Source organism: Helianthus annuus, chromosome 9 (assembly GCF_002127325.2).
Source record: "Helianthus annuus cultivar XRQ/B chromosome 9, HanXRQr2.0-SUNRISE, whole genome shotgun sequence".
Lineage (NCBI taxonomy): Eukaryota > Viridiplantae > Streptophyta > Magnoliopsida > Asterales > Asteraceae > Helianthus > Helianthus annuus.
Genome location: NC_035441.2, coordinates 96,965,090 through 96,980,425, shown reverse-complemented (window position 1 = coordinate 96,980,425; position 15,336 = coordinate 96,965,090). Strand labels below are relative to the sequence as shown.

At 39.6% G+C, this 15,336-nt stretch overlaps 1 protein-coding gene across 1 annotated transcript; it reads right to left on the bottom strand.

Annotated features, from left to right (window-relative positions):
* Nucleotides 1–10,156: 10,156 nt before the first annotated feature.
* Nucleotides 10,157–11,374, bottom strand: LOC110875750 (extensin-like). The gene is made up of 2 exons (XM_022123953.1): nt 10,845–11,374; nt 10,157–10,631 (listed from the first exon to the last, which is right to left on the bottom strand). Exons 1-2 carry the CDS (start codon nt 11,372–11,374, stop codon nt 10,157–10,159), a joined length of 1,005 nt encoding a protein of 334 aa, XP_021979645.1.
* Nucleotides 11,375–15,336: the final 3,962 nt, after the last annotated feature.

Below are 15,336 nucleotides of genomic sequence, written 5' to 3'. Positions count from 1 at the left end.
GTTTGATCTTCTCCGCCTCGGTGGCTTCGGAGGCGGTTGCACAACTGGAGGTGGTGGTGGCGGAGTAACTGCCATGAATTGAGAATCCTCAGAAGGATCCTGCTGCTGCTGCTGCTGGTGGTGGTGGTATGGGGACGAGTGCTCAGAGGGGGTAAAATACCACTCAAACTGGTTAAACCTTGCCTGGTAGCTGTCAGGACCACGGTAAGGTGATCCATGAAAAGAAGACCCATCAGAGATTTCGATGGGATGGTTTGGGGTTCCGGTTGCAGGCTCGACGGGGTCCAAGTCCTCGTCCATATCTATGGCGTGATCGCCGGAAAAATGGTCCTCTGGTCCCAATGGGTTAAAACCCACGGGTTCTTGAATGTAGTTAGAAGGGTTGAACCGGCTCTGAAAAGCAGGAGTGGGGTCATTGAATGAATGGTGCGAATTCGATCGCTGAAGAGGTATGAATGAAGGTTGGGAGTTGTTGGGCTCATTCTTAGACTGAGGCCCAAAAGAATGAAGGTATGATGGTGAGGAGCTTAGGGAGACGGATCGCCTCCCGGGTTCAATGTAAGTCCTCCAAGGCTCTTGGGGACTGGTGCTCATGGTAATTGATGGTGTGCGCCGGTGGGAAGGCCCGGCCTCATGATCATGGCCCGTTACCAGGGCCTTGCCTCTGCCTCTCCGAAATCGTGGCGGCATTGTCAAACCTGTCAATCATAAACAAAGATAACAACAAGAATATATATAAAATGAAGGACAAAAATAAAACAAAACAGAATTTGTCCTATGTTATTTGTCTAGACTCGAGGATAGAGGAATGTGCAATTTGTGCACTGAGATTAAACACAAAAAGCTAGTGTTTAATTCACTCAGTGTTGGCTCTGATACCAACCAGTCACACCCAGATATTTCCACGTATTACCGGTGGGCCCGGTGGGGAGTATCATGACGTAGTTGATATCATCATAGTCAAACAACACAAATATAAATGCACAGCGGAAGCAAAAGATAGATTTATTTCAACTGAATAGATTGTAATATTTAAGTATCACAAAGTAGTTAAAACAGATCCACAGGCGGATCAAATTAAAGAGGAAACTTTGTTCAACAGACTTAATGCATCCAAGCTTGCGAGACTCTTATTGATGCTAAGGAGAGGCCAGCCAATTACGAGTAGTACCTGCACATAACCTTTTTGGGAAAATAAGTCAGTTTGCACTGGTAAATACAATTTAACTGACTCATTTTGAAAATGTTTGAAAATTGATTTGAATGCACATGGCACAAAATATTTTATAACTTGGGATAATTATTTGTATATAATCTTGTAAAAGAATCACATGTTTCTTATACGTTCAGTAGCCCGGGTTGAACACCGGGTTAAAGATTAATTGACACACCACATGGTATAGTCCCGCGGTAGGTTATTCCCGAAACCGACGATTATACCTTATTATTTATAAATGCACTGGCGGGTGTACGCCTACTCCCGCGTGATAAGGTCGTGGCCATTTCTTAAAATGATGCCAAGGATATCCGGGACATGGTCATTAACCCCCCAAAGGTTTTAAGCAAACAAAACAATTTAAACGGGTCATTTCAATGAATTAACCACTATACAATTAAAGATTCAATGCCCGACCAAGCGGTATTTTATATACCGTACCCCAAGCCCGTATAAGGGAAAATAAGTTAAAAGTATTTACCTTTGCAAGTAATAATCACAATAAGCAAGTGCACGTAGCTTTTACCGGGTCTCCTATTCTGGAACGAAGGTTTATAATAACCTATTAGATTCCTAACGGGTCTTTAATTTAGCCTAAGCTTAGACCGGTTAGTTTTAAAGATAGATACGGTTCAAACGCATGATTAAGCGAAGACCGGAATAGAATGTGATTTAGACCCGACAAGTCTAGAGACTTGTATAATATGGGTAAACTAAACACATTCTGGATTATGAGACAAAAATGATATGGTTTGACCCGTTTCGGCTAATATATGCAAACTAGTTACATAAGCCGATCCGAAAGCGAAAAGTGCGTAACGGGTAACCAAATGAATCACATACAAGTTTCCTAAGTTAATATGCTTTAAATATGTTGTGACACCAGTAAGATATCTTTTATTATGCCCAAAGTGATTTTAAACTCAAACTATGCCCCGTAAGGGCATTTTGGTCATTTAAAATGTTATAAAAGAGTTTAAATATTAATCTGAGTTACAGGTCTGATATAATCAGTAAAATTACTTAGTTTAATAAGCTATATCAGTAGGGTATCATATATATGTGAAATTTATTAATTATAACCATATTATGCACCATAGGGGGATTTTGGTAATTTCACATAAGCCTAAAAGGTCAAAACTGGAAATCTTAGTTTAAATCTTTTGCATACTGTTAAAATATAAAAATTTACTGAATATATCAGTAGGCACCAAACCTTATATGTTTAAAATAGCTTTAGTACATAAGCTTAAAAGGTCAAAACTGGAAATCTTAGTTTAAATCTTTTGCTTACTGTAAAAACGCTTAAAAAGGCGATTTGGAGCCATTTCCGGGTTTTCCAAGGAAAGCTGATATTTTTATTATTCCAGAAGGCTCAAAATAATTTATTTATTATACTAGATCAGTACAAAAAGGTTTGGTATCAAAAGGATTTGTAAAACTCATTTTATAGCCCAAAAGGGCAAAACCGACAATAACTGAATTAAGCTTAGAACTCTAAGTTATGCTCAGCCTAAAAATAAATAAAAATCTCCAAAAATCCCAAAATATTATATTACATTAGTGGGTAAAAAGTTTGATATCAAAAATTGGGTTTAGATAGGCTATACGCTAATTATGTTATTTAATTAATAAAAAGCTTTCTAATTACGCTAATGAGCATAACTCTTAATCTAGACCTCAAACTGATGTCAAATTTTAGGCACAGGTTTATAAATCAGTAACTAAGGTGTCTACTCTTTTATATTTTCAAAAATCATATTTTAAGGTCATTTGGGCATAATGGTCAACATATAAGCATTTAACGGAAACATGCATGTGAAACGGATAACTAGTGAATCAAGTTGTATAATCTCAGAGGGTTATACTAACATGAAACCTAGTCCTAAATAAGCTCTAAGGCACTTCTAAACTATGCTTAAATGGGTCAGAACTGAAAGTCAAAGCAGAAGTCAAACTATGCGACTTTCGGTTCCAAACCGAGCCTAAACTGAAAATTGTCGAGGTGAACATGTTTAAACATGTTCTCACATTAATTACCAAGTTATTTTAATGATAAAACAGGTTGCATGGCTTCTACATTGTTAATTATGCCTTAATTTGAAAATAAGCTTTCTGTTGACTTTTTAAAGTTAACTTTGACCCGACAATTGACATAGCTAGAGTGGGAATCAGAGGGTACCCTTTTAAGGGTTTATTACCCACATAATTACCCACTCATAGGTATTTTTAATTCGAGATTTGACTGAATAAATTATGAGTAATCTCGAAGTCAAACCTTAATTATGACGGTTTGACTTTTAGCTAATTAACTAAGCTAAACTGAATTAGGAAGGGTTAAGGATACTTACAAGAGTCCTAATTACGACTAGAGAGCACTAGGAAGCTTGAGGTTGATCAGAGGAGCTCTAGAAATGAAGTTGTGAATGTTTCAAGTGAGTGTGCACAAGTGTTACAACAAGTGGGTTCCTTATATAGTGATTTTGATCTCACAAGATGATGCCAAGGAAGTCTACACATGTTATGAGATGTTTACAGGTGCCCTCTATGCATGAAAAACCATTGGGGCAGTCCCTGGTATGCAAAACAAGAGTTTGAAGTCGGTTTAACAACTTTAACATGCAGCTGTATGTTTTTTGTTTACTGCAGACATCCAAGCGGCCCGCGTAAGGTTCCTTAAGGGCCTTACGCGGCTGGTATGAGGCCCAGGTCAGGTTTCAAAACTTTCAGCTATTTGCAATTTGGCCCATGGTCCTTCCAAACGTGGTTTTAAGTGTTTTTCTTGCATTTTTGGCCCTCTAACCTTACTTTTAAGGGTCTTAAGAGTTAACCAAACTCCGTTAAGTCCTTGTTTAACCTCGTGATCACCCGTAAGGCCTTAGATTTCGACGTTGACGCTTTTAACCCCTCGTATACGAATTTCATCATAACTTTCTCATACGATAATGAAACTTTACGAAATTTTTATCACACATTCTAGTGAGCATAATTTACCGTTACAAAGCTTCGGGTTTGCTAAAAGGTCACTCAGAGGTATACTTTAAACATGTTGACACATTTAACCCTTGTAGTTTGAAATTTCTCACTTTCTTTCATATTTAGCTTCGTATGATCCATGATTTATTCGTTTAAGGGTATAAACATCGTGTAAGGCTATTGTATGATATATTTATTCATTGCTAACACTTTGAACCCTTAATTCACTTACTTTCTCTGTTTGTCAACTTTAGTCCCTCTAAAGTATTCTTTCACACGTTCAAAGCTTATGACACGTGTCAATACATTATTGGACATAAATTTTCGAGGTGTTACATCCTCACCCCCTTAAAAGAAATCTCGACCTCGACATTTACTGAAATAAATGAGGGTACTTTTCTTTCATTGTGGATTCTACCTCCCACGTGTATTCGAGACCTCTACGGGCATCCCATTTAACCTTTACAATAGGCACATGCTTCCTCCAAAGCTTCTTAACCTGTCGATCCACAATCGACAAAGGTTTTTCCACAAATTTCAAGCTCTCATCTATGTGCACATCTGTATGCGGTATGACTAGCGATTCATCTGCTAGACATTTCTTCAGATTGCAGATGTGGAATAGATTGTGAATACCACTGAGCTCTTCAGGTAAGTTCAACTTATAAGCCGCTGATCCTACACATTCGATGATCTCAAATGGTCCTATATACCTTAGGGTTAACTTACCTTTCTTACCGAATCGCATCACCCCTTTCCAGGGTGATACTTTAAGCAAGACTTTATCACCAACCTCAAACTTTAGAGGTTTTCGCCTTTTATCAGCATAACTTTTCTGCCTATCCCTGGCAGCTTTCAGGCGGTCACGAATCTGGACAATCTTGTCTGTCGTTTCAAAGACTAGGTCAGGTCCTGATAACTGAGCTTCCCCTACTTCTGCCCAACAAATAGGCGTTCTGCATTTTCTACCCTATAATGCCTCAAAAGGCGCAGCCTGAATGCTCATATGGTAGCTATTGTTATAGGAAAACTCGACCAACGGCAGGCGGTTATCCCAACTACCACCTAAATCAATTACACATGCATGAAGCATATCTTCCAAAGTCTGAATGGTACGCTCACTCTGCCCGTCCGTCTGAGAATGGTAAGCGTACTGAAATTTAAGCGCGTGCCCAAAGACTGTTGGAAACTTTTCCAAAAATGTGATGTGTATTTGGTATCTCTGTCAGAGATAATAGACACTGGTATGCCATGCAGAGATACAATCTTATCCACGTACAATTGGGCTAACATGTCGGAGCTATAAGTTTCCTTAATGGGTAGGAAATGTGCTGACTTAGTCAGTCTATCTACTATTACCCATATGGTATCATTTCCTTTCTTTGTCTTTGGCAATTTGGTGATAAAATCCATTGTCACCATTTCCCATTTCCAAGTGGGAATCTCAGGCTGTTGTAGTAAACCTGACGGCTTCTGATGTTCAGCTTTGACTTGCGCGCACGTCAAACATTTAGCTACATAGGCAGCTATGGACTTCTTCAAGCCTATCCACCAATAGTTTGCCTTCAGATCCTGGTACATCTTATCCGCTCCAGGATGAACAGAATATTTAGAACTGTGGGCTTCCTGGAGGATAACATCCCGAAGTCCTCCATAAACAGGAACCCATATACGTCCATTTAACCTTAGGATTCCGTCCTTGCCATAGGATAATTGTTCTTCAGTTACTCCTAGCTTTTCCTCAGGGTAGTTAGCTTCCAAGACAGCTTCCTTCTGTGCAGCTAACAACCTTTCATTCAAACTGTTCTTTATCTCAATGCTCTTGGCATTGATTCTTATGGGCTTCACTCTCTCCTTTCTACTTAAGGCATCAGCGACTACATTTGCCTTGCCAGGATGGTATCTTATCTCATAATCATAATCATTCAAAGTTTCCATCCAGCGCCGCTGTCTCATGTTCAAGTCCTTCTGATTGAACAAATGTTGAAGGCTCTTGTGATCCGAATAGATCACGCACTTGGTTCCATACAAATAATGCCTCCACAGTTTTAGTGCGAATACAACGGCACCCAACTCTAAATCATGGGTGGTGTAATTCTTCTCGTGCACTTTTAACTGACGTGAAGCATAGGCAATGACTTTGCCTTTCTGCATAAGCACACATCCCATACCGGTGTGTGATGCATCACAATACACTACAAACTCATCAATCCCTTCCGGCAATGTCAGTACTGGATCATTGCTCAACTTTTGCTTCAGAATATCGAAGGATTCTTGCTGCTTAGGCCCCCAATCAAACTTGCTATTCTTGCGAGTGAGTAAAGTCAGGGGTGCTGCAATTCTTGAGAAGTTTTCGATAAATCGCCTATAATATCCTGCCAGTCCTAGAAAGCTGCGAATCTCCGTAGGCGTCTTCGGCTCTTGCCAGTTCATAACAACTTCAACCTTAGCGGGATCTACTTGGATACCACGCTCACTAACAACATGTCCAAGGAATTGGACTTCACGAAGTCAAAATTCACACTTTGAAAATTTGGCATAGAGCTTTTCTTGTTGAAGCAACTTTAGAATGCAACGGAGATGCTTCTCGTAGGCAGCTTGACTCTTCGAGTAGATGAGAATGTTGTCGATGAAGACGATGACAAATTTGTCTAGATAAGGCTTGCAAACGCGATTCATGAGATCCATGAATGCGGCAGGAGCATTAGTGAGCCCAAAAGGCATCACTAGGAACTCATAATGACCATAGCGAGCCCTAAATGCAGTCTTGTGTACATCTTCATCTTTAACCTTCAACTGATGATAGCCTGACCTTAAATCAATCTTGGAAAAGTAGCTTGCTCCTTGCAATTGATCGAACAGATCGTCGATCCTGGGCAAAGGATACCTATTCTTGATAGTAACCTTATTAAGCTCACGATAATCAATGCATAGACGCATTGATCCATCCTTCTTCTTCACAAATAGGATTGGTGCTCCCCAAGGAGACGAACTAGGTCTAATAAAACCTTTAGCTAGCAAATCATCTAGTTGCGTCCTTAATTCCTTCATCACTGTTGGTGCCAACCTATAAGGCGCTCTCGTAACAGGTGCTGCTCCAGGGATGATGTCAATTCTGAATTCTACTTGCCCATCTGGTGGCAAACCAGGTAGTTCTTCAGGAAAGACTTCAGGGTATTCGGAAATGACTGGAATATCTTCAATTTTGGGCTTCTGCTCATCAATAGTCACCTGTGCCATATAAATGACACAACCCTTCTTCAAGCATCTAGATGCCTTGAGCATGGACACTTGCCCAGGAAGTCCATACTGGGTATCTCCCTGAATGGTAAGTGGCTCACCAGACGGAGTCTTGATCACCACTTGCTTCTTATTGCAGACGATCTGGGCTTGGTTATGCGATAGCCAATCCATACCTATCACTATATCAAAACCGGCTAACTTAAAGGGAAGTAGGGACAAAGGAAAAGAGTGGTTCTTAATAGATATGAAACATCCATCTAACACGGTTGATGCGGTTTCTATGGTTCCATCAGCTAATTCCACTTCATACTTGACACTTAAGGTTTTAACAAGCAATTTCAACAATTCACAAAACTTATTGTCTACAAAAGACTTATCAGCTCCTGAATAAAAAAGTACTCTTGCATAGACATCATTAATTAGGAAGGTGCATGTTATCACATTGTCGTTCTGGATAGCCTCCTGAGCGTTCATCTGAAAGACCCTTGCATTGGTCTTTTTCCCTTCCTCAGCCTTCTTTGCAAGTTTTGGGCAATTTGACTTAATGTGCCCCTTCTCGTTGCAACTGTAGCATGTTGCGTCCTTCAGCTTCTTGCAACCGAGAGTCTTGTGTTCATTTGACTTAGAAATCCCACATGCCCTTGGCTGTGACTGGGATTTTGACTCATATCTGCATTTTCCAAAATGATGCTTCTTGCAGGTTTTACACTTGGGCTTGTCACCCGTCTGCTGGCCCTCCTTCTTAGATCCTGAACCCTTTTTATGGTCATTGTTTCCCTTACGCTTCTTATCTGACCGCCATGAGTTGTTATCCTCACGTTTTCTTTTCTCAGCATCCGAGTTCCTCAGCGATCTCTGCCTGACAGCGTCCAATGTAAGGGACAATGATATATCTGCTACAGACAGAAAAGTAGCTGGCCGAGAGGCCTTTACACTTGCCTTAATTTCTGGGGCTAAACCCCCAATGAAACGAGCTATTCTTTTGGGTTCCGGGGTCACTAGATAAGGAACCAACCTTGACATTGTATAAAACTCGTAAGATAAGCTTGGCAATCCAGGTTCTTCATAACCAACGATAGGAAATCAGACTCAATCTTTTCCACCTCATGCTGAGGGTAGTAGTTTCCCTTGATGAGAGCAACAAATTGATCCCATGTCATATTATACAGTGGAATCTTCCCGGTAGCTTGAATCAACGATCTCCACCAGGCTAGGGCCTCACCCTTGAAAGACTGAGATACAAACTTTACAATATCCCTTTCAGCACATCCACTAATATCTACCAAAGTGTCCATCTCATCCAACCAAGTCATGCAATCCACTGCCCCTTTCTCCCCAGTGAAATCCCGGGGTTTACAAGAAACAAAGTATTTATAGGTTCAACCTTTAGCACGTGGTTTGTCATCAAATACTATTCTTTTGGACGGAACACTGTTTTGGTTTGAGGAATGTCGATCATCATCCTTCTTTGGCTCTTCTTTCTTAGAGGGTGGCTTGCTGTGAGCCTCAGAATGAGTCTTAGGCTTGGAATGCAGTGTAGATAGAGTCCTACTTTGAGTTCCACTAGATTCACTATACTGCCGTTCCATAGCTTTTGCAACAACATTATCTACTAATGATTGCAGTTCTGCTCCGGTCACATGTATCTTAGCGTTTTCATGGTTTTCTACCGGATGACTGTTTACCTCATCAGACCCAGCCATGTAGCTTTAAGTGCTACATATAAGAAAATAATGGACAAGGTTTATTTAGAAGCTTTTACAGTGTTTTATGAATTATTAACCATGGTTTTAATAGCCATGTTGGGTTAATTTGTTAATTATTTATATATTCAGGACCTTTATTACAATCCTATATTATAATTTTTAATAATAGCACAAAAGCCTAATCATACAGACAGATTTAATTTATAAACCAAGATTTTTACAGAATCAAGGTATTTAAGGTTTGAATCAAAGTTCATTACCTTTTTCTAGACAGGTAGTTGTAGGCTACTACTGTCTTTAGTCCAAACGGACGTTAATTATAGCCCGCAGACACTTTATCCATAAGGGATGGTTATATAAATAAGGGAAATTGAAATATCCCTATTTAAAGATGACCTATGTGATTTTATCGTATCACAGTTTGTCAGAAATGTTAACATGCTTTCAGATGTTAACAAAAATTGGAATCTTTTGCGTAGGTTTTACCATCTTGGTCATGTCTGCAACAACATGTAGACTAGGTTTTACCTTTAAGATTCTATTAATAATTAACGTAGAACAATCCTAGATTGAGGTGTTAATATGGATCTGAATCCAATTATGGAACTACCATCTTGGCCCTGTCTTAAGATGACACATGGCTAGGTCTTGTCCTTTTTTTTTAGATTTTGCCATTTTATTATAATGGTAGATCTTTTAATAGGAATGTTATTTTCATTTATTTTATGTTTTATGTTTATGCTTATAATTAACAATAAATAAATATGAAAATTAAAATTAAACCATTCCATTACCAATTCAAATAGTACAAATTTTGCCCTAAACGGGACTTCTAAGAAATAACATGCCCACGCAGGGGCGAAATAAACAAACAAACATACCCACGCAGGGGTCAACAGAAAGACATGCCCACGCAGGAGCAGAATACAAAAAGACAAGCCCACGCAAGGGCTGAGTACATAAACAAAAGTCTACGCAGGAACTTGATTACAACTAAATAAATAAACAAGGGTCTTCAATAATCCCTTCTCTTGGACTTCCCGAGTAGGCCTGCTAAACCCTTGAAGAAGCCTTGACGTTCAATGCGGTCTTCTTGAACTTCCCGCTCAACTTGGTCTAATCTATCAAGAACCTCTTGTTGGCGTTCTGGCGGGATCAGCTGCGGCCGCGGCGGTGGCTGATACAGTGGTTGAGGAGGTGGCGGATGCAGGTACACATAAGGTGGGTGCCCAGTAGTCCAAGGACCACCATAGGGCCCTTCAGGATGAAGAGCGTTGTAGTCCCACGCCGCTTGATAAGGATCAACATCCACATAGTTGTAATTTGTATGGCCTGGCTGCTCGAATGGATTATACGCCGCTGAACCGGCGTATGCAGGGATTGGGTTACCAAAACCCAACGGTGGTGCCACAGGCTCAGAGTCTACTTCCGAGATGGGGTTTGATGGTCCCCCCATCTGCGGTTCTTCTTCTTGGAGTGGTGGGTAGTGGCTGCCAATCGAGGGTTGAGGAGTGCTGATGCGGACTCATCCTCGTACGGACATCCGTGCGTTTGATCTTCTCCGCCTCGGTGGCTCCGGAGGCGGTTGCACAACTGGTGGTGGTGGTGGCGGAGTAACTGCCACGAATCGAGAATCCTCGGAAGGATCCTGCTGGTGGTGGTGGTGGTGGTATGGGGACGAGTGCTCAGAGGAGGTAAAATACCACTCAAACTGGTTGAACCTTGCCTGGTAGCTGTCAGGACCACGGTAAGGTGATCCATGAAAAGAAGACCCATTAGAGATTTCGATGGGATGGTTTGGGGTTCCGGTTGCAGGCTCGACGGGGTCTGAGTCCTCGTCCATATCCATGGCGTGACCGCCGGAAAAATGGTCCTCTGGTCCCAATGGGTTAAAACCCACGGGTTCTTGAATGTAGTTAGCAGGGTTGAACCGGCTCTGAAAAGCAGGAGTGGGGTCATTGAATGAATGGTGCGAATTCGATCGCTGAAGAGGTATGAACGAAGGTTGGGGGTTGTTGGGCTCATTCTCAGACTGAGGCCCAAAAGAATGAAGGTATGATGGTGAGGAGCTTAGGGAGACGGATCGCCTCCCGGGTTCAATGTAAGTCCTCCAAGGCTCTTGGGGACTGGTGCTCATGGTAATTGATGGTGTGCGCCGGTGGGAAGGCCCGACCTCGTGATCATGGCCCGTTAACGGGGCCTTGCCTCTGCCTCTCCGGAATCGTGGCGGCATTGTCAAACCTGTCAATCATAAACAAAGATAACAACAAGAATATATATAAAATGAAAGACAAAAATAAAACAAAACAGAATTTGTCCTATGTTATTTGTCTAGACTCGAGGATAGAGGAATGTGCAATTTGTGCACTGAGATTAAACACAAAAGGCTAGTGTTTGATCCACTCAGTGTTGGCTCTGATACCAACCTGTCACACCCTGATATTTCCACGTATTACCGGTGGCCCGGTGGGGAGTATCGTGACGTGGTTGATATCATCATAGTCAAACAACACAAATATAAATGCACAGCAGAAGCAAAAGATAGATTTTTTTCAACTGAATAGATTGTAATATTTAAGTATCACAAAGTAGTTGAAACAGATCCACAGGCGGATCAAAATAAAGAGGAAACTTTGTTCAATAGACTTAATGCATCCAAACTTGCGAGACTCTTATTGATGCTAAGGAGAGGCCGGCCTATTACGAGTAGTACCTGCACTTAACCTTTTTGGGAAAATACGTCAGTTTGCACTGGTAAATACAATTTAACTGACTCATTTTGAAAATGTTTGAAAATTGATTTGAATGCACATGGCACAAAATATTTTATAACTTGGGATAATTATTTGTATATAATCTTGTAAAAGAATCACATGTTTCTTATACGTTCAGTAGCCCGGGTTGAACACCGGGTTAAAGATTAATTGACACACTACATGGTATAGTCCCGCGACGGGTTATTCCCGAAACCGGCGGTTATACCTTATTATTTATAAATGCACTGGCGGGTGTACGCCTACACCCGCGTGCTAAGGTCGTGGACATTTCTTAAAATGATGCCAAGGATATCTGGGACATGGTCATTAACCCCCCAAAGGTTTTAAGCAAACAAAACAATTTAAACGGGTCATTTCAATGAATTAACCACTATACAATTAAAGATTCAATGCCCGACCAAGCGGTATTTTATATACCGTACCCCAAGCCCGTATAAGGGAAAATAAGTTAAAAGTATTTACCTTTGCAAGTAATAATCACAATAAGCAAGTGCACGTAGCTTTTACCGGGTCTCCTATTCTGGAACGAAGGTTTATAATAACCTATTAGATTCCTAACGGGTCTTTAATTTAGCCTAAGCTTAGACCGGTTAGTTTTAAAGATAGATACGGTTCAAACGCATGATTAAGCAAAAACCGGAATAGAATGTGATTTAGACCCGACAAGTCTAGAGACTTGTATAATATGGGTAAACTAAACACATTCTGGATTATGAGACAAAAATGATATGGTTTGACCCGTTTCGGCTAATATATGCAAACTCGTTACATAAGCCGATCCGAACGCGAAAAGTGCGTAACGGGTAACCAAATGAATCACATACAAGTTTCCTAAGTTAATATGCTTTAAATATGTTGTGACATCAGTAAGATATCTTTTATTATGCCCAAAGTGATTTTAAACTCAAATTATGCCCCGTAAGGGCATTTTGGTCATTTAAAAGGTTATAAAAGAGTTTAAATATTAATCTGCGTTACAGGTCTGATATAATCAGTAAAATTACTTAGTTTAATAAGCTATATCAGTAGGGTATCATATATATGTGAAATTTATTAATTATAACCATACTATGCACCGTAGGGGCATTTTGGTAATTTCACATAAGCCTAAAAGGTTAAAACTGGAAATACGAGTTTAAATCTTTTGCTTACTGTTAAAATATAAAAATTTACTGAATATATCAGTAGGCACCAAACCTTATATGTTTAAAATAGTTTTAATACATACTATGCGTTAAAAACGCTTAAAAAGACGATTTGGAGCCATTTCCGGGTTTTCCAAGGAAATCTGATATTTTTATTATTCCAGAAGGCTCAAAATTATTTATTTATTATATTAGATCAGTAGAAAAAGGTTTGGTATCAAAAGCATTTGTAAAACTCATTTTATATCCTAAAAGGGCAAAACCGACAATAACCGAATTAGGCTTAGAACTCTAAGTTATGCTCAACCTAAAAATAAATAAAAATCTCCAAAAATCCCAAAATATTATATTACATCAGTGGGTAAAATTTTTGATATCAAAAATTGGGTTTAGATAGGCTATACACTAATTATGTTATTTAATTAATAAAAAGCTTTCTAATTACGCTAATGAGTATAACTCTTAATCTAGACCTCAAACTTATGTCAAATTTTAGGCACAAGTTTATAAATCAGTAACTAAGGTGCCTACTCTTTTATATTTTCAAAAATCACATTTTAAGGTCATTTGGGCATAATGGTCAACATATAAGCATTTAACGGAAACATGCATGTGAAATGGATAACTAGTGAATCAAGTTGTATAATCTCAGAGGGTTATACTAACATGAAACCTAGTCCTAAATAAGCTCTAAGGCACTTCTAAACTATGCTTAAACGGGTCAGAACTGAAAGTCAAAGCAGAAGTCAAACTATGCGACTTTCGGTTCCGAACCGAGCCTAAACTGAAAATTGTCAGGGTGAACATGTTTAGACATGTTCTTACATTAATTACCAAGTTATTTTAATGATAAAACAGGTTGCATGGCTTCTACATTGTTAATTATGCCTTAATTTGAAAATAAGCTTTCTGTTGACTTTTTAAAGTTAACTTTGACCCGACAATTGACATAGCTAGAGTGGGAATCAGAGGGTACCCTTTTAAGGGTTTATTACCCACATAATTACCCACTCATAGGTATTTTTAATTCGAGATTTGACTGAATAAATTATGAGTAATCTCGAAGTCAAACCTTAATTACGACGGTTTGACTTTTAGCTAATTAACTAAGCTAAACTGAATTAGGAAGGGTTAAGGACACTTACAAGAGTCCTATTTACGACTAGAGATCACTAGGAAGCTTGAGGTTGATCAGAGGAGCTCCAGAAATGAAGTTGTGAATGTTTCAAGTGAGTGTGCACAAGTGTTACAACAAGTGGGTTCCTTATATAGTGATTTTGATCTCATAAGATGATGCCAAGGAAGTCTACACATGTTATGAGATGTTTACAGGTGCCCTCTATGCATGAAAAACCATTGGGGCAGTCCCTGGTATGCAAAACAAGAGTTTGAAGTCGGTTTAACAGCTTTAACAGGAAGCTGTACATTTTTTGTTTGCTGCAGACATCCAGGCGGCCCGCGTAAGGTTCCTTAAGGGCCTTACGTGGCCGGTATGAGGCCCAAGTCAGGTTTCAAAACTTTCAGCTATTTGCAATTTGGGCCCTGGTCTTTCCAAACGTGGTTTTAAGTGTTTTTCTTGCATTTTTGGCCCTCTAACCTTACTTTTAAGGGTCTTAAGACTTAACCAAACTCCGTTAAGTCCTTGTTTAACCTTGTGATCACCCGTAAGGCCTTAGATTTCGACGTTGACGCTTTTAACCTCTCGTATACGAATTTCATCATAACTTTTTCTCATACGATAACGAAACTTTACGAAATTTTTATCACACATTCTAGTGAGCATGATTTACCATTACAAAGCTTCGGGTTTGCTAAAAGATCACTCAGAGGTATACTTTAAACATATTGACACATTTAACCCCTGTAGTTTGAAATTTCTCACTTTCTTTCATATTTAGTTTCGTATGATCCATGATTTATTCGTTTAAGGGTATAAACATCGTGTAAGGCTATTGTATGATATATTTATTCATTGCTAACACTTTGAACCCTTATATTCACTTACTTTCTCTGTTTGTCAACTTTAGTCCCTCTAAAGTATTCTTTTACACGTTCAAAGCTTATGACACGTGTCAATACATTATTGGACATAAATTTTTGAGGTGTTGCAAGCGGTTGAGCGATTCTAGAAAAATCCTCAATGAATCTACGATAATACCCTGCTAAGCCTAGAAACTGTCAGATTTAGGTTGGCGTCTTCGGAGTTTCCCAATTCTTAATCGCCTCGATCTTGGTGGGATCCACATGAATTCCATTTTCATTCACCACTTGAC

Coding starts and splice junctions, on each gene's coding strand:
- LOC110875750 (XM_022123953.1), bottom strand. CDS start 11,374: ATGCCGCCACGATTCCGGAGAGGCAGAGGCAAGGCCCCGTTAACGGGC. Junction 10,632..10,844: donor AGGTTCAACCAGTTTGAGTG/GTATTTTACCTC, acceptor CTCGATTGGCAG/CCACTACCCACCACTCCAAG.